This window comes from Liolophura sinensis, chromosome 8 (assembly GCF_032854445.1).
Source record: "Liolophura sinensis isolate JHLJ2023 chromosome 8, CUHK_Ljap_v2, whole genome shotgun sequence".
Classification (NCBI taxonomy): Eukaryota; Metazoa; Mollusca; class Polyplacophora; order Chitonida; family Chitonidae; genus Liolophura; species Liolophura sinensis.
Genome location: NC_088302.1, coordinates 2,287,101 through 2,311,057, shown reverse-complemented (window position 1 = coordinate 2,311,057; position 23,957 = coordinate 2,287,101). Strand labels below are relative to the sequence as shown.

Genomic DNA, 23,957 nt, shown 5'->3' with positions numbered 1-23,957 from the left:
GTTTCCTCAATGTTTTGGCGTCAGGCGACTCTGTAAGAACACCTGAACGTGTCAGAATGTTTGTCGGTTATACCTGACCTACGTATGGTGGTGACCTAAGTGACCATACATTATCGTCAAGTATGCAAAGACATTTTCAATAAAATGACTTCAAACTCTTTGGGGATGTAAATGCTTGTGGTGAATTTTTTGTAAACCCCTTATTTTCAATACAACATTTTTTTGCAACACAGTGTGATACTTCGATACTGTAATGCGTTTGGTATCGACACGTTTTATACATTGCATCTTGGTGCGTGTATTTCTGTGGGTGCCATATTGTTACATTGGAGAACACCATCAAACGGATCTTCTCATACACACGATTTTATATGTTATGGTGTGCTTTCAAACCTGCGTATTCTTTGTCAGCTTGAGAGATCTGAGAAAAGTCAGTAGAGATTTTACATTTCTTGCACACTAAGAAAGTCACTATATAAATGTAGTGTACTGCTCAGAACTTGAACAAAGCGAGGCCTTCGTGTAACAGCTGCGTGACACAGTAAAACAATAATCATTTAGTTTATCATTCATGAACCTTCTATGTGCGATGTGTGTAAATCTCTTCACGAGAACTACACGATAATTTAGCGAAATCCTGTTAAATTCACCGCAGGTGGGCACAGGCATATTTGTTCAAGCTATGATATTCTCTTGCTTTCTCTTGTGCTTATTTTCGAACTGTCATATCAATGAACAATCCACTTGAACACCGTTAGTGCAACTAACAAAAGGGGGTTAAATTCCTGACAATGGCGGTATCTGGCTGCAAATTGACTCTTCGCTTCAAAGTCTCTTTTGGGATTCGCTCGTGACACGGTTGTGACCTTTCAACGCCGAGCTGTTACAGCGCACAAGTCACTTCCGGTATGAATGTTATGGGACCCTTTGTTAAAGCCGCAAGAACATGCTTATTTATAAATGTACCAAAATCGCGTGCCAGGCGTGAAGTCGGTTTAGAGTCTTTGGTCATACTGCGTTATTTTCTTCATCAAATGTGGGCAACCTTACGATAAGTTGCCGTAACCGAATGAAAACATAACGACACCTATCCAACGCTATACTTAAGGTAGCTTGTAGCTTATGCCAAAATTGTCATTATAAGTCCAGTGAAAAGCGTGGTTTTCTAGCTTTTAACGCTTTCCATTACACAACCTCAAATAAGTTTACCCTAATTGACTTCAAGACAAAACAGCATTTGGTGGCGCATTTATCGACTGAAAATGTTTTTCATCTCGCATTTCTAATCTCAGTTTGGTAGCCTGTAAATCTGAATCCTATACATGTATGTGGAAGCCGGAAATAAAAATATTTAAGTTCTTGTATCCCGGTATTTGTCATGTCAGTTATTATACATGTGTTTGGTTAAAAACCAAGCCGATGTCTGCCTTAATACAAGGATTAGTGGCGTTGTGTCTGTTGTTATAAGCTATAGTATTTATACATCGAGCCAACTCACAGTGTTTCACAGAGTTCGCTGTTGTATTTCAATTTTTCTTATTATCAAGCTTGACAACGTATAAATTATTTAAAACAAGTGTGTATGACCACACTGATCTCTTTTGTCATTTTTTGTGATCTATAAAAGCAAATGGCATCCTCTGCATCAATTGGGAAAAAGCCTTGGTCTCACTCCTGTTCACACAGTGTGTATAATATCCGGCTATTGGACAATCCATACAGTGATGATCCAATCGCTTCTGTTTTTGTTCTTTTTGTCTGAGATCACGTCATGCAGGGACAGGTGGTCAGTCAGCAAGCTGTGGCCAGTGTGGTAGCTATGGGTCGTCTTTTCCAAGTGATTACCTCTGATAACCAATTGTGCTGAGCGCGAGCCGTCACCTGTGTTTATTAACAGGATCTGTTACCTGTCTCTTTGATGTTGCCCGCTGAGTGAAAAGCGCTACCTGTAATGAGTACATGTTACCTAACAAGGTCACTCATGTAAACGCTTACTCGTACTTACCTGAATCTGAGGTAATATCTTTCCGCACAAGTGTGATATCCTTTCCCCAGCCATTGTGGATTAATTGAAAACTCTGTACTATTTGTTGTTTGTTCCTGAACGCACGGTTGCTGTGTTTGGTTTTATCCCTTGTCTGTTTTCCTGTTCCTGTTTCATTATTTGCTCTGGGTATGTATGATAAGTCATTTTAATACCCCATTTGTGTTATTTGAGTTTTTAAAATCAGGAATGTCGTTCAACTTTCCAAAAAGAAAAGCCAGTTTGAACAAAAATCTTTGAAATAAAGGAATATCCAAGAACAGACAATGTGTCACAATTTGAAGATCACTTTTGTCAGAAGTTGCAAGTTCAATAGTTCTGACTTGAATCTCTCCTTTGAATTTTGATGCACAAATACAAAGAGAAGTACCTATTCAAAGTAAAAGATTTCTTCTTAACCTAATTGAGACAAGAAAACTGTAGGGTGAAATGTGTTTGGATGAGGAGGCTGGAGGGGTGTGTGTACAAAGTAGTACAATGTGGGTTGTGTTTGTGTAAGTATTATCAAATTTCCACGAGTGAAACATTTACAAGTACAAACACATGTACATCCATCAGACGGCTTACACGTGCACCATTACCATTGTTGTGCATAAAGTCAGAAAGAAAACAACTTAATGATTTAACAATGGTCATGGGTAAGTGGGAATTTCTAGTTTGAGAATAGGGATCCCAGTATCTTTCTGATGCAATAGACATGCATAGACGTGCCTGTACTTCGTGCATTATGTGTAGAAATTTGTTTACGTTATGTATTATTCGCACTCATGCCGGATGTTTCCACGAAGCACAAGAATGCATGGCTTAAGGCTGGTGGCATATGTCGTCAGGCTGGTGCATGACGGCCCTGCATAACTGTTAGCATTTCACTCTCCCCAGCTAACATAGGATATGGAAGAAGGTATCATCTAACCTTCAACAGTTTGTAACACCGGCAACACGTGTGACTATTTGTTCGGCATTATATACCTTTCATAACATATAAATGCATACATGATAAAACCCCAAGTTTACATATATTGTTACTTGTTTAAGTTAATGTATACTGATTGTATATGGTGGATGTACAGATGATGCATAATTATATCACCTCATACATCAAGTGCCGAGTGGAAAGTGTGCAATTTAATGATGATGGCCATGTTACAATTATTTTTACCCAGTCTTGTTGAAAGCAAAAGAAGATACTTTTACATATTAGGATTTTCATCTTTAGGTGCACTTTAAATAGGCCTGAACGATCAAAACAATTTCCAAACGTGCATATATACATTGGTCTACAGACTGTATTGTAAATGCATGTACCGTACTGAATTTGAAAGACATTTAACTTTATGTATCGCTATATGTATGTTACAGCGCCATATACATGCAAAGTTGTTGTCTAGACAACATATTCCTATGCTCGTGTCGATAAAGTCAAGCATGCACGCATGTATAACCCAAGGATCTGTGTGGTATGTAGCATGTGATGGTCACCGGTATCTGTATGACGCTCCCCTGATAGAGTAAATTGTACCAGTGCGTCTGCCTAATGTCAGCCGTTTAACACCGATAGCTAAGAACAATAACCCTGCACACCAGGAATCCAATCAGCGCTCAATATTAATGAACCAGTGGCAATATCGAGTCACGTGGCTGCCGCGAGCCAATGAACTGCCGACCTGAGGTGTATATAGCGAGCTGAGGGACAAGCCTGCTATAATTAACCATACTATCTGGTAGTGTTCTCTTTACGGCGGATGACTGTTAGCTGAGCTTTTGCGATCAGGAATATACTTGGCGTTTTCGTTTTAACAGTAACTAAAGCGGTTCCACCCTGGTAAATTGGAAAATTTCGGATCCCTAGGAAAGTTGTTTCTTCCTGCTGGAAAGAGGAACGCTCAGCATCCGACAAAAATTGTAAGTAGGCCTAGCTATTAATGGCTTATTTCCGCCTTCTCCATTAACCCCCATTAGATTTATCATTCCAGTAGGTTAGTTATGCGCAATTTTCTCTTTTTGTTGTGATAATTAAACTCTAAAGCCCAAAGAATTTCCCTATGTTAACAGGGATTATACAGGATATAGCTGAAATGTCCTCCAGTAAATATGCTAATGTATCACGTAAGTCCAACTCTAACATTTCTGTCCAGTATTTCCCACTTGGTCGAAAAATTGTATTTAAAACTCTAAATTCTGAATCATTTGTTTGGTTACTGAGAAAAGAACATCTGCGTTTAATGGAAAGCAACATTTGCAGACGTTTGCAAACCAGCAGAACATTTTAGTCGGCCATTTTGTCTGGATGCTCAGTCTCACGCCCTTCTGACGTATAGGTCTCTCAACAAACAGTCAACGTTTAGAGCATTTTGGCCGGGTTTGTAATTGTGCTGAAGTAATAACTGCACATTCGGGCCTAGGTCAAATCCTCACTGTCATGTGACATTCAAACAAACGCCAGTCGGACGCGCATTAGGGTGGATATAACATGACATATGCTCACCATACAGTAGCGTTCCGAGGAAAAAAAAACAAAACAAGTCGCCTATACTAGTAAACGCATGGGTGTAAGGTTGGGCTATTCCACATTGCAGTTATTCACCAGATAATGGTGAATAGTGTGAGGATTCTTGGTGATACGCAGCCCAGGTATTACCACACACGTTACATAGTGTGTACCATAACATATCGCTAAGCAATAGTCACAATATAGATAAACACGCCTGGGCTGGGACAATTGTGTGTTCCTGTTCTAAAACATATCATGGTATCATTTAACGCCCGTTCTCATTTGTTTGGTTTTGTTGTATGCCTGTTTGATAGAAGCCCTCGCTGGCAATACAGAACTGCATTCTAATCCTTCTGTAGTTTTCAGATGGCGATGTCCTATCGTGTCTTTACTGTTAACACGTGCATTTGTCGATATTCCAATTATTGATTTCCTTACCTGTAAATTTACACCGCGCACAGGTAGCTTGTGACAATAAAGCTACAATAAGAGCCTCGTACTGTACGTCTCTCCTGCGGATCCATAATTTTATCATTGCTGACCCGGTAACCGGAGTATGTGGGGAAAAAACAAAAGTTGTTTTTTTAAGAATATGTAAAATAACATACCGTCTGTAAACATGTAACCGTCTAGAAAATGTGTATACACTGTTACAATTGCCTTCTTAATTCAAAGGGCGAAATTAAAGGTCTACATTCGGACTCATTAGTTCATCCACATAAAATAATATGGCCAATGGCCCACCAACTCGCTTTATACTGTACCGTAGGGCCTTTGTCTGGGAGTCATTGGCGAAGCTTTTCTGGCTTCGTGGAAATCAGTGTCTCCTTTGCATAATACGGCGATGACGCTCTATATTTTCTTTAGGTTATATTGCATCCTGTATCACGGCCTTATTATCATTGATCAAGAACAGTTGTACATATTCATACAGTTATCAGTGTTGTTATTTGCGGTCTTGCACTTGCACATATTCTTCATGTGACTGGTAGTACTCATGTGTGTATTAACTGACAAACGCTATACATGTAGACATTTCCCATCGCTGTCCATCGACACCAAAGACGCGACCGACTGCGCCTAACTCATGTTACAGCTTCACAATCAGTATACAGCCGACTCATCAGTTAACGCTTCACGTGCTATCCTGTACTATAAACGCCTCTGCGCTACACACACTGAGGATACAGTGTCTAACACACATGTGACGAGGTGACGACGGAGGACGGCAGGGAGAATTGATTGCTCAATCTCCATTTTAGGGCAGACTTCCTCATTACAGAAACGGAAGTTGACCTGAATATGCAATAACGATTTGGATGGTGTTTCCGCAGTGTTAAACTACTCGATGGAGACACCGACGCATACGAGCCCCAATGGTTAAAACAGACAATATGCGAAACACACACGACTTCCTTGCGGCACAACGTTAAGACTGCAATGTTGCTGAGGTGATATAAAGCCATAATCATTTCTTCATTTAAAACGCCATTGCTAGACATTACAACTTATAACGAACCAAACGCACGACTAACAAACTAAAAAAAGCCATTTTGCATGAGGCATGGTTAAATACAAAGGTGTGATACTGGAGGAATGGCTCAGTTGGGGTGAATACTGGAGGACTGGCTCAGTTGGGGTGAATACTGGAGGAGTGGCTCAGTTGGAGTGAAATACTGGAGGACTGGCTCAGTTGGGGTGATCATATATAAAGGAATATAGTGCAGCCAAGTTACATCCCTATGTGTACACACATGCACTTATGTATCTTCTACACTCATGTGCTTTCCTCTCACGAATCATGAATGCATGGTTGCAATTCTGATGGTATAAATTTATCTGCATTCAGGTAAAATTTCAACCAGGTACACTTCTGCGCACGTTTAGCAAATTAAGCATTTTACTTTCCCTAAGATATTAGGGCAAGGTGTGAGTATAAACTTATCAGAATTCTATAAGGGTGTCGTTTTAACCTAGTTGGTGTAAACAAATCAAGGTTAACATCCCGAGGTGCGGATAGTTTATACGGTTAAAGATTGGGAGATGCATCTGGCATGGGCCGCGGACCACACCATCTGGCCTGTATACACCAGTAAATCAATACACGCTCGCAAGCCCCCCAGTTTAGTTCATGCTATTATAATTAACCTTTGTATATGGTAATCTTTGATAATTATAGATTGACAAAAATACATAGAAAACAAACTATGAACTATATAATAGGGAATACTTGTGTTTAGAATCCGAAGATTCGTTTTTCTCACTAGGTAGCATTGTTAAAACATTGAAAAGTATATAGAACACTGTCATTTTTGCAATGGAATAAAGTGAGATTGTACTGATGCTCTGTATTCAAACAAAGAAGCTTGTGTTCACGTATTTATCTTGTAATTATAATCGGGTTTGTGGTATATCATGAAGCACATATTAAACGAGTGATGAATATAATAGGGGAAACTGAAATAAACCCTGGCTGCAAACTATGAAGGGAATCTTTCATAAATATACTGAACCAGTCAGAAATATATTGTTTCTATAAATTTTATACATAAAGATTAAATACGGCCGTGCCGATCAGGTTTTATCGCTGAGCAACAAAGTATAAGTGCAGATCTGCTGTAGACACCATCCAGCCGCCATCTTGACATGACTGGCCTGTTTCCCGCTTCCTGATTATTTACCTTAGAGTATGTGTAGCCCGGCAAACTATACATAGTAAAGGGTGTTATTAGTAACGCCTTAGATGAGATATCGTTTTTGTTCAAAGTTGCGTTTCGATTGCCAACTCGCTTGTCAGATTTAACATAACGTCTAATTCCATACATGTAGGCCTACTGGTCTTCTTGATACAACAACAACGCAATCGAGTGAATCGACCATGAAAGCATCCATCTTAATTACAGCAACACAGCGCTTTATGAACGGTTGTAATCAAAGCGCGATTGATATACCTACATATAGCGTCTGAGATACCTAGCCTACATATGGAAACTGAGATACCGACATATAGCGACTGAGATACCTATATATATTGACTGAAATACCTAGATATAACGACAGACTGAGATACCTACATACAGCGACCGACTGAGATACATACATATAGCGACCGACTGAGATACATACATATAGCGACCGACTGAGATACATACATATAGCGACTGAGATACCTATATATCGACTGAGCTACCCACGTATAGCGACCACCTGAGATACCGACATATGGCGACTGAGCTACCTACACATAGCGACAGACTGAGATACCTACATATAGCGACCGACTCAGATACGTACATATAGCGACCTACTGAGATAACTACACACAGCGACTCAGATACCTACATATAGCGACCGACTGAGATACCTACACACAGCGACTCAGATACCTACATATAGCCACCAACTGAGATAGCTACACACAGCGACTCAGATACCTACATATAGCCACCAACTGAGATAGCTACACACAGCGACTCAGATACCTACATATAGCCACCAACTGTGATACCTACACACAGCGACTCAGATACCTACATATAGCCACCAACTGAGATACCTACATATAGCGACTCAGATACCTACATATAGCCACCAACTGAGATAGCTACACACAGCGACTCAGATACCTACATATAGCCACCAACTGAGATAGCTACACACAGCGACTCAGATACCTACATATAGCCACCAACTGAGATAGCTACACACAGCGACTCAGATACCTACATATAGCCACCAACTGAGATAGCTACATATAGCGACTCAGATATCTACATATAGCCACCAACTGAGATACTTACATATATCAACTGAGATACCTACATATAGCCACCAACTGAGATAGCTACATATAGCGACTCAGATATCTACATATAGGCCAATGTATTTGACCTTGAAATTACTCAGTGACTACGAGCTTGAAATTAAAATTGGATTCCATGTCCACAAAACATCGACTGTCTCCTCTGCATCATTGAAAAGGGACCAGTATGCCTTTTTTTCCTTTTTATTTATGTAGAATTTCTTACATATTCCATTGGATATGGGTCCCGGGATTATTGACTTGGAAATTCCTGCATGGTCTACGGGTCGTATACGAATGTCCGTCTTTCCGAATGTCTCTTAAATTCATTTACTTACTTGCTACGTAAACCATCCATAGACATGCGATGTGGAATGCAGTAATCGGTTCTCCCCATGTCGTATACAGCTAGACTGCTCGTGCAATACAGATAACCCTGTTACATGCAGCACCGAATCAAGCTTTGCCATCATCTATCTCTGATATGCTATCATACTTCTAGCCATCTGTCACTCCAAGTAACTTGATTTCTCCACAGCCTTGTTTATGTTCGGTGCCTGTTTGTGGACCATCTGCTGCCTGTGTTTCATCACCAGAGCGCTCATTTCACAAGTGTTTGATGTTTATAATAGTAAGAGTTGACACTCAAAGCGCCCTTGCACCATAGATGCTCGGAGGCCCACATGACGTGTAAGTTTATGTACCGCCCTGTATTGTGTTACACGCATGGTGATGTTCCAAACAATGAGATTAGATAGCAAATACCATTAATTATCTTTTCGTACTCTGAAAGGGGTACAATTAGCTTAATGAAAAAGTGTGAGATATAGCTTACAGTGTATGATACATGCATGGAACAAACTGGTAGCATTGCATTTATCATAGCACGTTTTTCTATGGAAGCCGATATAGGACCTCTCGTTATCTCGCCCTATATTACATAGGTCGAGGTATAGTAGCAAAGGTCCTCTATCGGCTAATATACTTCTTCTTCACTAATAAATTGTATACTTTCGAATAATCAATGTGGGTAATTATTAAACAGTTCAAACTCATTAGACAAAGGAAAGTGATACTTCATTAGCACAGGTCAGCTTCTTTATCTCGTCGCGCTAATGTGATCAGTCAGCTTGGATTGTGAATGTTCTGTTTTCCTAAAGGCAGGCTTTACTATTTGTTCCATATATTGCTTAGCATAGAGTGTTGAACATCGAGAGGACTTGATATGTGCTGTTATGACCCATGTTTTGTCCCCTTATTCCTGGAAATGGCTGCATCATCGTTAAAGCACTGAAGCGGCAGTTCGGATTTCTTTTTCTTTTTCCGAAATTCCTGCAGCTGATGCAGTGATGGTGGCGGGTGGAGACTGGGCACCTGGGGACGGCGACTCCAGACTAAATGGCAATTTTATCCTCCATTTATCACGAGATCAGCGCCAGACCCGAGCTAGGATTAACTGAGTGAATTTCGTTTGTTTTGATAGTGGCTGTTTGTATTGATTTCCCCTGGGAGAAGAACCCATACACGTACATGCTGGTCAGTACCCGCCGTCCAGGGGGTTACACATACCGTGTGTAAGATAACACCTCTTCGACTGCATCCATGAGTTGCCCAACTGCACAACTATGCTGTACTATAATATGTTTCGCCTGCATACAGCAATCTGTAAAATCGTGATTGACACGTAACACCACACGCTCTATGCAGTGATATGGTGGACCTCCATGTTATTACAAAAGAAAATGTATACTTTTCCTAATCCATGACGACACACACCATAAGCTTGGTTTCAACACCAAGAACTCATTGCCTCGGGTGACGAGGCACTGACTAAAGGAAATTTTGGCCAGGATGTCCGATTTTACACACAACTGAATCTAGACGACTGGCTGAAAGAAACAGACTATATAGGTAGAGCGAGCAACAGAATATCCACATAGACAGCCCATCATAATCTGTTTGTATACATCACATACTGGTTTTGTGTGTTTAAAGATGTACCGGCACTTTAGAGCTTTATGTATACATCTTGATTTGAGGCTCATTGTTGGTAATATATATTCAGGACAGACTGGGTATTAAAGTATCATTTTTATTACCTGTAATCTTTGGTAGGAGTTCGGCTGAAATGGATTTATATTGGCTGGACGAAGTGATAAGATCATTTGACTGTATACCACATGCCTTATATGCATCTAGTAAACATTGTGGTCTGTTTGAAAGTATGAATGATAGCTAACACAAGAAGGCTTTGTGTACCTGTTAACATGTATAATAACATTGCTTAGTGCCAAGTAGGTACAGCTAGCGTTTTTCCGTGCCTGTTGACGTTCAAATGAGATAGTATACTACTATAAACATGTCGGTTTGGGGTCCTGTCCGCTACAATGGACATAATTTTCATATAACAGAATTAATTTTGAAAGCGATGGTATTCAAACAAGGAACAGGTTACCATGCCTTGCTGGAGCCATTGTATTCAGGGGTCGGTTTCATGAAGCTCACTTAGCTAGGTAAGCCCTTAATTATCATAGCAACGTATGTTGTAGAGAAATAAAGTGCACTTAGCTAAGGGCAACTTAACACTAAGTAAGCTTCATGAAACCGGCCCCAGGTATTAAAAGTGTTTTAGATATTGTTTGATACTGTGAGAATTTTTCAAAACGATAAAATTGTCCCTTTTTTCTGAGTTATGAAAACGCTTCGCTATTAGATGAATATAATATTCATCTTATTTACATATAAATATGTATTTTGTTCGTGTGGAAGACCCTGACCACAATTCCCATTTATCTATTTCTAAGTAAGATGCCAAGCCATATTAGATCTATACATGTGGAAATTTAATCGGACCAATGAACATACTTGACTTGCATTAACTAACCATTTCATTCACTACTGGGCATGTTAGTGCCGGCTTTAAAAACATAATCATACATTCAGTATGGGAACACACTTTACGTTATCCACACAAATATTTCACTTTTAAGTCTTAAGCAGGCTGAAGATTTTGAGTATGGCTTTAAAGAGCAACCAAATAAATACTTACAAATAAGACATGTTTAACAGTTCAGTCGGACTAGCCAGTGCTGGGTTTGAACTCTTAACTTCGTTGATTCAGGTTTTGTAGTTTTCATTGAGAGTTCTGAATGGAATTTTGAGAGCAGTTCAAAATGCAGCCTTATAGGCGTGCACATGATATATATTTACATGACTAGTTTTCACAAAGTTTGGCTTGTAGGTTAAGAGCTAATACCGGGGGAGGACTTTACATGAATGGGAGACTTTGATATGAAACCATATACCTTAATTATCACATAGAAACACTTTCACGCAGGCTTACGTGTGATTGAAATAGGTAGATGGAATATACCAAACAAAATACCCTTTGAAGAAATGAATGTTGTAGCTGCAAAGTAAGCGAAGATGAGTATCATTCCCTACTGAACTGTCGCTTGTATGTTCAACAGAGAAAAAAATATATAGAAACCTATTTTTGCAAATGTCCCAATATGGAAAATTTTACTCAGTTAATGACTTGTAACAATGCATTGTTAGAAGGTTGTCGATGTCTATAATAACTTGTAACAATGCAATGCTAGAAGGTTGTCGATGTCTATAATGACTTGTAACAATGCATTGTCGATGTCTATAATGACTTGTAACAGTGCAATGCTAGAAGGTTGTCGATGTCTTTAAGGACTTGTAACAATGTATTGTTAGAAGGTTGTCGATGTCTTAAATGACTTGTTGCAATGCATTGTCGATGTCTATAATGACTTGTAACAGTGCAATGCTAGAAGGTTGTCGATGTCTTTAAGGACTTGTAACAATGTATTGTTAGAAGGTTGTCGATGTCTTTAAGGAATTGTAACAATGTATTGCTAGAAGGTTGTCGATGTCTTAAATGACTTGTTGCAATGCATTGTAGAAGGTTGTCGATGTCTTTAATGGCATGTAACAGTGCATTGTTAGAAGGTTGTCGATGTCTTTAAGGACTTGTAACAATGCATTGTCGATGTCTATAATGACTTGTAACAGTGCAATGCTAGAAGGTTGTCGGCGTCTTTAAGAACTTGTAACAATGCAATGCTGGAAGGTTGTCGGTGTCTTTAAGGACTTGTGACAATGCAATGCTAGAAGGTTGTCGATGTCTTTAAAGACTTGTAACAATGTAATACTAGAAGGTTGTCGATGTCTTTAAGGACTTGTAACAGTGGATTGTTAGAAGGTTATCAATTAACCTGAAAAATCAGTATACTTTCGCGTAATTGTTTTACTCTCTCTTCTGACAACAGTTGGCCATACTATTTTATACCTATGTACTATATTATGTATATTCTCGTGGACCAATTAGTGGAACGCAATAAAGATCTCTCTATTTATCGATCTGTGTATACTGTCCTAAAAATAAACGGGGTTTCCCGGAAGTGGCCTCAGATAAAACTGTACTATGTTCGTTATCCACAGGGACAAACTTCGGGACAATTGCCCACCCCAGGTGCAATTTCCGTTATGCATCACTGCTTTCAATTATTAACCCTCACGAGTGGACTGGAATTTATGCATAAATATTTTATGAATGAAAGATTTAATCAGAAGATGTCTTTGTGGTAGAATTTTGGCAGTGTCCTTCTTATCCGTGGATGACGTGTAAATTCACACACATGAATATATATTGGTAGATATTTCTCCTTTTAATTTAAAGTGCATTATTTAGTTTTGTCTTTTGTGAGTACGAATAAATGATGACTGAATTCATGTTTGACATTTTATAGGCCTACACACAATACAGTATTGTGCGTGTTGATAAAGATTTAGACCAGCGTTTGGAGGGTACATAGCACAGTTAACGGTATGGACTGATGTCAGTAATTCTAGCAAACAATTAATCATTTGCTAAATTGGCCTATTCCGAATTTCATAGATTAGATATGAGTCGGCTGTAACACTTGGTCATGGGTTAGATTTCGACTGACTACAGAAACACACACAGCGTAAAGGTGATACGTAAACATTTTATCATGCACATGCTGAGGATTTAGTCCTATTGTCAGTCGTAAACAAATTCACAATGAAAAGCACTGCTGCCCTGATGAAATCCTTTTCCCCTAGGGGTCGTGTGACGTCACTGTATAGCCTTTGTGCACAGGTGATAATTTGAAAGGGTCAATGGACTTCTCAATTTATTTTCAACGTATTTGAGTTGCATAGTTGTTGGTAAATTCTTTACCCTATACCAAATAATCTGTAACACTGTAGTATACTTCAGTTTAATTATGAAAGCAATTAGCATGTATTCTGGTGAAATTTAGCTGAGCATTACTGGTGGAGAAAAGTTAGTAGATTATAAGTAGCAAATTGTACTTGTATTTTTGCATTTTCATTTGTGTGGTTTATTTTATTGCACAAAATTTCATGTAGTTATCAACGTTACGTTTTACTGTAATTTGACTGACCACAAATGTTTATAATGAAAACGTTTTTCTTTTGCCCCAGGTCTGAAGAAAAATGGCATCTCCTAAAGCAGAGACAAAGGGGTTCGTTGTGAATCTGAGAAAGATCCTGGAGGACTATGCATGGAAGAAACATCTCCGCAAAATTGGGATGCCGTTGAAGCTTTTTGCCAGAAAAAACAAGTTCTATTTTGATATGCGATGGAGCTACTTAAAATTCGATCACAAAACAAACTGGACAAGCTTTTACAGTGCAGAGAACCCTAATACTGCTGTGAAACCGCCAGTAAATGTACGTGCCATATCTGGACCTAACCCCCAATCCACTCCCAAAGACTTGGGCGTTCCCATTGTGCTGCATTCGGCTGAGTATGAAAATCGGACTCCTATGGAACAAAAGTACACATTTTCGACCCAGCGGGAAACCGCTGCCTCCGTGTCCGTGGAATTTCAGGAGAACTACACGCTTGGTGCCAGCACAAACATTGAGCTCTCCCTGCCAGGGGATGTTGTAAGTGTGAGCGCAGGGGTCAATGGCGAGCTCTCTGTCACGGAAACGGAAAGCCAGTGTTTTGAGGACGTGCATGTCTGGAACGTCGACACGGAAATTACCATTAAAGCGGGACACAAAGCGAAAGCTTTTCTTAGCGTACACGAAACGGAAGTTACAGCCGAATTTGAAGTCATCACAACGATGTCACTGGGGAAAGACTGGTTTCCGATTATGGTTCGAAAAAGGGATACGGATGAAATTGTCTCTACCATTTTCGTCACTAGTCTACACGATGTTTACTCCGGCTACCAGGGACCCAACCTCGAAGTGATTGAAACAACAGACGAGGAAAACAGGGTCGGCTACAGCGTGCAGCTGACATCAAAAGGACGATTCAAGAGCATTGGTTGGACGGAGCAAGAGGTGATTGTCCAATCAGAGCTCTTGACGGATCTGTCTCAGATCTCAGAGTGATTATCAAGTATAAGCAACACTCCAGACGAGGCGACCATTGCTTTTAACTGTTCTGTCACACATCTGTCATGCTGACTGTTGGACGAGGCGACCATTGCTAACCTGTACTGCTTTTACTGTTCTATCAGACGCTGCTGTGCTGACTGTTAGACAAGGCGACCATTGCAAACCTGCACTGATTTAATAGTTCTGTTGGACATCTGCCATGTTGACTGTTGGACGAGGCGACCACTCCTAATCTGCCGTCTTATAACTGTTCTGTTGGACATCTGCCATGCTGACTGTTGGACGAGGCGACCATACCTAACCGTCAGTGTTATAACAGTTCTCTTGAATATCTGCCATGCTGACTGGTCACCATCCATACACACAGAGTTACATCAGTTATCATTTACGGCAAGTTACTGAACATGTTGAAGCACACACAGTTACTGTCTCCTAGAAACATAAGCAACGGAATCTGCTTGATAAATATTACGTGTCGCTGAGATAATCGCTCTGCTTTTATAGCACCATTTGTTATGTTTGATACTACCCTGTATTGTCTGCACAGATGCCGTGCATATGTAACGACGTCTTTAAATACATGTGTCATGCGCTCATGTAATACGATAATGAAAGTAAATTCTTCAGCCTTCATTTTTGTTTCAGTGGAGAGAACGTTGTATAATGGGTTAGTTCCACAAACATTACCCTCGTCATGTCATACATAAACCCGTGGAAGCCTTCCGAGAAGATATATGTCTCCAACTCCAAACAAAGACAATAACATTATAGATTGTTTAATATCTGCGCAAGTTCAAGGATATCTACTTGTTTACCGCTTTATATATATTCATTGATCATATTTACAAGAAAATAAATATTTTATAGTCATTTTTTTCTGAGAGTGTGTTTCAGTTCTTGTGCATCTTATTTCATGGGTTATATGCATGCAGCCTCAAATAAGAATCTTCATTTGAGAGTCAGGTTCCCTGGCTCATCTATATAATGTGGTGAGGAGCCTCCATGGCTCAGTTGGCTAGCGCACTAGCGCAGCGTAATGACCCAGAAGCCTCTCACTAATGAATGCAGATGCTGTGAGTTCAAGTCCAGCTCATGTTATCTTCCTCTTGGGCCTTACGTAAGAAGGTCTGCCAGCAACATGCGGATGGCCGTGGGTTTTGCCCGGGCTATACCCGGTTTCCTCCCACCATAATGCTGACCACCGTCGTATAAGTGAAATATTCTAGAGTACGGCGTAAGACAGCAATCAAATAAATAAATATAAATAAATAAAGTGTTGATGTCCCAGTCGATTAGCTTCCGACCAAGGAGGTCACTGGCTCTCGCTCTCAGTTGCGGCCTCCATTTAGATTTGTCAGTCAGATTTTACTCACAAAAGCTGTTGTCACTGCTCTGCTTTGACTCTCCTCGGTGTAGTCGTTTATATCGTAAGCTGAAGTCGAATCATGTTCCAGACCTTAATCTTGGTAGGCCTGTGCTTGTTGCATGTTTGGCCCCCTATAGTATCAAATGGCAGTCAAAGTATATACCAACCGGTCCGGTGCAGTACTTATGTGGAGTGGGGTGTCATGACCGGTGTCCTCGACGTGGCCTTTAATTTATTTGGTTATTACTTAACGCCATATTCAAGAATTACAGAACTATATATGCATACTAATATAACAGCAATCATAATATACTAGTATATATAATACGGCAATGTGGTCATATGGCTGGAGCCCTGTACCTTGGTATGGCAATAATAATGTGGTCATATAGCTGGGGCCTTGTATTTTGATACGGCAATGTGGCCATATGGCTGGAGCCCTGTACCTCGATACGGCAATGTAATGTGGCCATATCGCTGAAGCCATGTACCTTGGTATGGCAATATAATGTGGTTATGTCGCTGGGGCCATGTATCTTGATACGGCAATGTGGTCATATGGTTGGAGTCCTGTCCCTTGACAGGACATGTTGTCTTGTCAAGCTCCGAGTTTGGAACCCTGACTTTTATGTGACAGTCACATGTTCACTGCGGTATGTAAAAAACTTATCTTAATGTAATTTTGGATAATTTCTTGCGTCCAGTTTTCTGTGAAGAGAATCTAACTCTAAATTGTATAGTATACAAAATTGTCCATATACTCAGTTATTGATTTTTTTAAAAAAGTATCAATTATGAATGCCCTTAATCTGTTTGATTAAGAGAAAAGTATTTCTATCTATAATCTTTGTTATTCATTTCAGTACAGTAAAATATGGAAGAACTCTGTGTGTGTGTTTGTGTGTGTGTGTGTGTGTGTGTGTGTGTGTGTGTGTGTGTGTGTGTGTGTGTGTGTGTTCTTTAACGGGAGAGGAACTCTGTTGCAAAGACGATCGAACGATTTTGTACCTATATCATTAAAACATATCAAGAATAACAACGGATTAAGTACTGATCCCTGCGGGATACCATCGGAGACAGGTTTAGAAGCTGATGTAGATCGTCATATCGGAACTTAGTGGTTACGGTTGATTAGATTGTTATGAAACCAGTTAAGAACATCACCTTGTACATCATATTGCTGCATCTATAAATAGCAAGCCCTTGTGCCAGACGGTGTCAAAAGCCTTGGATATATCGCAGAAAACTACACAAGTATTTTATCCTTTATCTGTCCACTGACAAATGTTACGACAGAATTCAATAAGTTACTGAGCAGTTTCATGGGTAACGTTTGCGGGTTTTCAACATCTAGGGAATTACTTACTCCTCAGGGACATATTGAAATGGTATTTTAGTGGTTTACGATATGCTGCTGGGAGTGGCTTTGATCAGTGGACGGCTTATCATTAATCATTACCAACTGCTTTGTTTAATTCAGTGGTAGATATTATATCCATTATTTCATATTCAGAAATGACAAACATTTAAAGTTTTTCCTCGCATAGACTTTCACTGTCGAGTCGTCTATTCGGGATACGGGAACACAGTAGGCCTAGTCCTCTAGTACATTTAAATTTTCAGTATCCGAATACTAGTACACTAAATCGGACGTTTTGTTTACGTTTTGCTGACTATAAGTGGAGGGATATCTCTGCTAATACAAATAAAATTGTTAAGACTTTTCCGGTAAAATTTCGAATGAATTCAAATCAGTATCCAAGTCGTGTACGATGCATACTACTTTGTAAATTGTCGTTAAATGAAATATATATATTATTTACTCTTTGATTGCGGGTGCAGAGGGCACGGGACGCCGAAGTTGGGAAGAGACGGTATAGGTGTTCTTAAGTAGAGGAACAAGACTACGTATTTATGCTTATCACGTTGATTGTCTGATGTGAAGAATGGGTAATTGAAAAAAAAACAAAAACTACGGGAACCTACGGGAATTTCTACACCGTTGTATTCCAAATACATCGTTGTATTCCAAATACAACCATGGGCCGCCTATACAGCTTGGAAGCTTTGGTCTGCGACAATTTTTAGTACCGGTAACTAAATCGTGGTGGGAAGGCGGAATAAATAGGCCTTTCGGCGGCACGCCAAATAGTTTGGGGGTCGTGAGGCAGCTGAATAGGCGAGAGTCTATGGCCGTCTATAGGCGTTTATACATAACACAAGATGCATTTTGATGATTTCTGATTGCTAAATGTTGGGGTGATATAAGAGGAACCTCTACCCAAGTTCTATAGGCGTGTTGGGTCCCAAAAACCTGGCCTTACACAGCCGGCTGTGCGATTTGGACGATTTTTAGTAGCTAAAATCATGCGGTATTAGGGTTTAAAAGTTAGGGCAGATATTAGTAGTACTAAAAGTAAAATAGGCCTACCACACTTCTTTAATTACCAGCCTTTTGGCAAAGTAAAGATATGAGTGTCTTGTTCATTAGATTGTGTAACCAATCGAGAAAAAAAAGGAAACAATATTCCTGCTAGGATTACATATATATTTACTAAAAATGAGCAGACCAGGTGTCCCAAATTTTAGAGGAAATACGGTATGCAATTCCTGGAGACATGCATTAGGCGTGTATAAAACGCGAGGTAAACATATATGGACACATATATTTGTCCATTTTTGTTATCAAGATTTATAACTATTCTCAAAATCTCGACACCCGGTATATACACCTATGTTACCACATATATGCAGGTTTGGAAGCCCACACCAAATGTCGACTTCCTGTATTTTGGATAAAATGGACTTACAAGCCTATACACATGTTGCAACTGCATGTGATCAGCCAACCGCGCCGATGAAAGCAACAATGAACTATTATTCAAAGAAACTAAATCTAGGCGTCCAAACAGACATTCGTTTCCGTCAACCATAATGGTCGTAGTGAGTCAGTAATCGCAGATATGTGACGTCTTCCCTAGCTACCGTAGAAGTTTTATATGGTACAGTACTGCTAGAATAGGGAAGAGTTCTCACGTGACAACCTTCGGGCAGGTGCACCTCTACTTCAACACAATCCACCCAAGAAACTTGGGCGGGGCAGTTTGTGCTGCATCGCGCTAACAATCGGTGCAGTATACACTTTTAGTTTTAGTTACAGCATTGCAATAATGTCGTAACAATGTCCATTGCAAGTGCATGTTGGGATGAGACAGACAAGGTTTAACTGCAAATTTGCTTTCTGCTACTCTGTTCTCCCAACTTTAGTCCCCCATCCCCATCCCCCCCCCCCCCCCCCCCCCCACATAAAAAAGAAAAGAAACAAAAACAAAATCATTATCTGCAAATGTTTTTTGCAGAAAGACCTTGTTTTTCATTTCCTTCCGCGGATCAGTCCTCCACCTGCCCACCCCACTAAAAAAACAATAGCACTAAGGCCCATCCGCTACAGTCGGAGTCGTTAGTTTGTGTTGACTGGTGCAAGTTATCTCCCTTTATTGGTGGTGCATCCCCAGAAATGAGGCCCGCCTCCAGTGATTGCCTTCTCTGAATTTGTGTTAAATCTGTCAGAATGGTTCAAATTGGCTGTTACACAGTTTTATGCACGGCGGGTGTTTTGTTTTGTATCTTGTTTGCTCCACCTGGTAAGTAATGTGTGTACAAAGTCATGGTAATGGTTCTAGCGATACACGATTTAGCATTGAGTGTTGTTGTTGTTCATAATGTTTAAATTGTTTAGATTACACTGTTTCTGTTCTAAAAAAAGTAAGATGCTAATGTTAGCCTTACTTCCCACGCCCTCCCAAAAACACCCTCTCATATGGCCTTAGCCCATCTACATGTTCATGTACTCAGTGTGCTATTGTAAAAGTCTGCCATGGTAACACGATGAACGTCAGAATTAAAAAAAAGAGTACATCTAAATGGACTTATTAATGTGGACTAATCTAATTCAGCGAGATAATTGAGCTCCGCCCTAATTTAACGTTGTGATATTTACCGTGTCTGTCATGTCAGAAATATATATTATGGAGGTAACGATGGTACATTTAAAGTTGTTGAGTTAGGCTTAAGCCAATGTCTGAGACTAATGCAGTTGATAACGTGGGCTATATTCTTGTACTAATAAGCCTTGAATACTTTCACAGGTATTATGATAAACTCTGTCAAATTGTTACTTGTATCTTCTCAAAATGTTCTTTTTGTTTTAGTGTTGACATTGCGCTGCTATGTATGTGATTCCATGGAATCGCCAGACTGCGGAGACCGTTTCCGCGTGTTGCCATCCGATGCATCTAACTGTCCTTCAGGTTCACGCTGTATTAAATTCCGAGGATTTAGAGGATGTGAGTTAGCCAGCAATGTCACCTCAGCAATATCAAGAATCACTCTTTGCTTATATATATATATACTGCTCAAAGTGCATGCACCACTCTCTACACTTGCTTTACATCCCTGAAACTAGACATGGCGTGCTTGACCGTTGGAGTGTCTTTGATACACCTACATGTACACATGTTTATTCTCAGTTGGTTAACGTGCTAGCACAGCGTAATGACCCAGGAGTCTCTCACCAATGCGGTCGCTGTGAGTTCAAGTCCAGCTCATGCTGGCTTCTCCGGTCGTAAGTGGGAAGGTCTGGCAGCAACCTGCGGATGGTTGTGGGTTTCGCCCGGGCTCTGCCCGGTTTCCTCCCACCATAATGCTGGCCTCCGTCGTATAGGGGAAATATTCTTGAGTACGGCGTAAACACCAATCAAACAAATAAATAAATAAACACATGTTTAGACCTAATCTCTGGTGTTCGCACGTGAAACTATTTAAGCCACATTCTTCAAGATAATCGTTTCAGGCATTGGTTAGAATTATGTTGTACACTCTGTACATTTAGAGAATACATATGTATAAAATATTATTAGAAACAAACAGTGAGATAGTTTGGGTGTTTTTTGACATCACTCCTGCCTCATCACCATGACCCCAGTGAATAGTGCTGGCGGTGATAGTGATGTAAAGTGATCATTGGGAGTGGCACAGGCGCATGATATACATGTATGCAGCTATAGGCAAGCTCACGTTGGCACTACCCATCACATACATGTGCATGATATATGCAGCTGTGGGCAAGCTCACTTTGGCACTACCAATCACATACATGTGCTTGATATATGCAGCCATGGGCAAGCTCACTTTGGCACCACCCATCACATACATGTGTATTATATATGCAGCTGTAGGCAAGCTCACATTGGCACTACCCATCACATACATGTGTATGATATATGCAACTCTAGGCAAGCTCACTTTGGCACTACCCATCACATACATGTACATGATATATGCAGCTGTAGGCAAGCTCACATTGGCACTACCCATCACACACAAGTATATGATATATGCAGCCATAGGCAAGCTCATGTTGGCACTACCCATCACATACATGTGCATGATACATGCAGCTGTAGGCAAGCTCACTTTGGCACTACCCATCACATACATGTATATGATATATGCAGCTGTAGACAAGCTCACATTGGCACTACCCATCACATACATGTATATGATATATGCAGCTATAGGCAAACTCACATTGGCACTACTTATGACATACATGTATATGATATATGCAGCTATTGGCAAGATCATGTTGGCACTTCGCATCACATACAAGTATATGATATATGCAGCTATTGGCAAGCTCATGTTGGCACTTTGCATCACATACATATATATGATATATGCAGATATAAGCCAGCACAAGTATCATTTTTAGCGGTGTCCAGCCACTTCCTAAGTTGCGCTGTCTTCCAATTGATTGAGGGCCATATTTGAGAAATTTCCGGAAAACATTTGCATTCCCAAGCTGTTGGGTGCTCAAAGCCCCAAACTATTCCAGGTGTATTAAAACTAACAAGTAAATGATGATTTTAAATCTTATAAATATGTGATTTGCTAACCTTTGTATTGTTTATGTTCACAGCTGGTGTTGTTAAAAGTCCTGAAGTGCACCGTTACTGTTCACTGGAGTATGATTCCAATGGCTGTCAGTCAGCCTACAGAAATGGGATAGACGGAGAGGCATGTGCATGTACTAGAGACTTGTGTAATACAGCCGCTCCTATCAGTGTCACCATGGTGCTGTTACTCTGCCTGACCTGCCTCAGTTGGTTCTGTGCATCATAGCGTTCAGGTATCGGTTAGCTCTATAAGTCCTGATGCATCAGTTGGTTTTGTGAGTCCTGATGCATCAGTTGGGTCTGTGAGTCCTGATGCATCAGTTGGGTCTATGAGTCCTGATGCATCAGTTGGTTCTGTGAGTCCTGATACATCAGTTGGGTCTATGAGTCCTGATGCATCAGTTGGGTCTATGAGTCCTGATGCATCAGTTGGTTCTGTGAGTCCTGATACATCAGTTGGTCTATGAGTCCTGATGCATCAGTTGGGTCTATGAGTCCTGATGCATCAGTTGGGTCTATGAGTCCTGATGCATCAGTTGGGTCTATGAGTCCTGATGCCTCAGTTGGCTCTGAGTCCTGATGCATCAGTTGGGTCTATGAGTCCTGATGCATCAGTTGGCTCTGAGTCCTGATGCATCAGTTGGGTCTATGAGTCCTGATGCATCAGTTGGGTCTGTGAGTCCTGATGAACCAGTTGGATCTACGAGTCCTGATGCATCAGTTGGGTCTATGAGTCCTGATGCCTCAGTTGGCTCTGAGTTCTGATGCATCAGTTGGGTCTATGACAAAATCCAGATGCATCATTTGGTTATGTACCTGTATGTCCTGATACATCCGTTGGTTCTGTATATCTATGCATTATTTGGTTTTATAAGATTTGATTGTTTATGTACCAATGCATCAATTGGTTCTACATGAGTTGGTTCTAGTTGGTTCTAGATCAGTAAGACGTTATATCCTGATGCCTCAGTTGGCTCTAAATTCGTCTTGATGCCTCATTTGGTTCTACATCTGTCCTGATGCATCAGTTGGCTCTACATCTGTCCTGATGCATCAGTTGGCTCAACATCTGTCCTGATGCATCAGTTGGCTCTACATCTGCCCTGATGCATCAGTTGGTTCTACATCTGTCCTGATGCATCAGTTGGCTCTACAGCTGTCCTGATGCCTCAGTTGGCTCTACATCTGTCCTGATGCATCAGTTGGCTCTACATCTGTCCTGATGCCTCAGTTGGTTCTACATCTGTTCTGATGCCTCAGTTGGTTCTACATCTGTCCTGATGCCTCAGTTGGCTCTACATCTGTTCTGATGCCTCAGTTGGTTCTACATCTGTCCTGATGCATCAGTTGGCTCTACATCTGTCCTGATGCATCAGTTGGCTCTACATCTGTCCTGATGCATCAGTTGGCTCTACATCTGTCCTGATGCATCAGTTGGCTCTACATCAGTTGACATTATCCTGACGCATCGGTTTACTTTTTGTCCCGGTGCATCAGTTGATTCTTCATCTGTAGACTTTATGTCCTGATGCATAAGTAGGCCCTATATGTCCAGCTGTATGAGCTGTATTATTATGTGTTCTAAGGTAATTTTCTCTAGTACATGTATATGTATGACCCTTCAGTGTATCAAGAATGAATTTCTTTTATACTCTTTTTCATATTTGTATTTCTGCCCTGTCCTGAAGTGCAGATTGTACCTTTTTGTAAAAAGTAGTTTAATATTATACATATTAACACATATCAAGTACATGGACAAATGTTGCCACAATATGGCTGAAATATTGCTGATGTGGCAGTAAGCAATAGTCAGTCATTCATGGACAAATATTTATGATATATAATGTGTAGTGTAGTTGTAGTGTATT

At 40.3% G+C, this 23,957-nt stretch overlaps 1 protein-coding gene and 1 long non-coding RNA gene across 3 annotated transcripts; both read left to right on the top strand.

Annotated features, from left to right (window-relative positions):
• The first annotated feature begins 3,762 nt into the window (after positions 1–3,762).
• On the top strand, positions 3,763–15,609 carry LOC135473785 (uncharacterized). 2 transcript variants are annotated; one of them, XR_010444597.1, is made up of 3 exons: positions 3,763–3,946; positions 13,837–14,847; positions 14,985–15,609. XR_010444597.1 is itself a non-coding variant. In XM_064753678.1 (2 exons), exon 2 carries the CDS (start codon positions 13,849–13,851, stop codon positions 14,758–14,760), a length of 912 nt encoding a protein of 303 aa, XP_064609748.1. In that variant the 5' UTR covers positions 3,763–3,946; positions 13,837–13,848; the 3' UTR covers positions 14,761–15,609. The 2 variants fall into 2 exon arrangements, 1 of the variants encoding a protein (XP_064609748.1); XM_064753678.1 differs by having other exon boundaries at positions 13,837–15,609.
• A 4,034-nt stretch (positions 15,610–19,643) lies between these two features.
• Positions 19,644–22,231, top strand: LOC135472359 (uncharacterized). The gene is made up of 3 exons (XR_010444523.1): positions 19,644–19,776; positions 20,344–20,478; positions 22,113–22,231. It is a non-coding gene; the product is annotated as an uncharacterized LOC135472359 (long non-coding RNA).
• Positions 22,232–23,957: the final 1,726 nt, after the last annotated feature.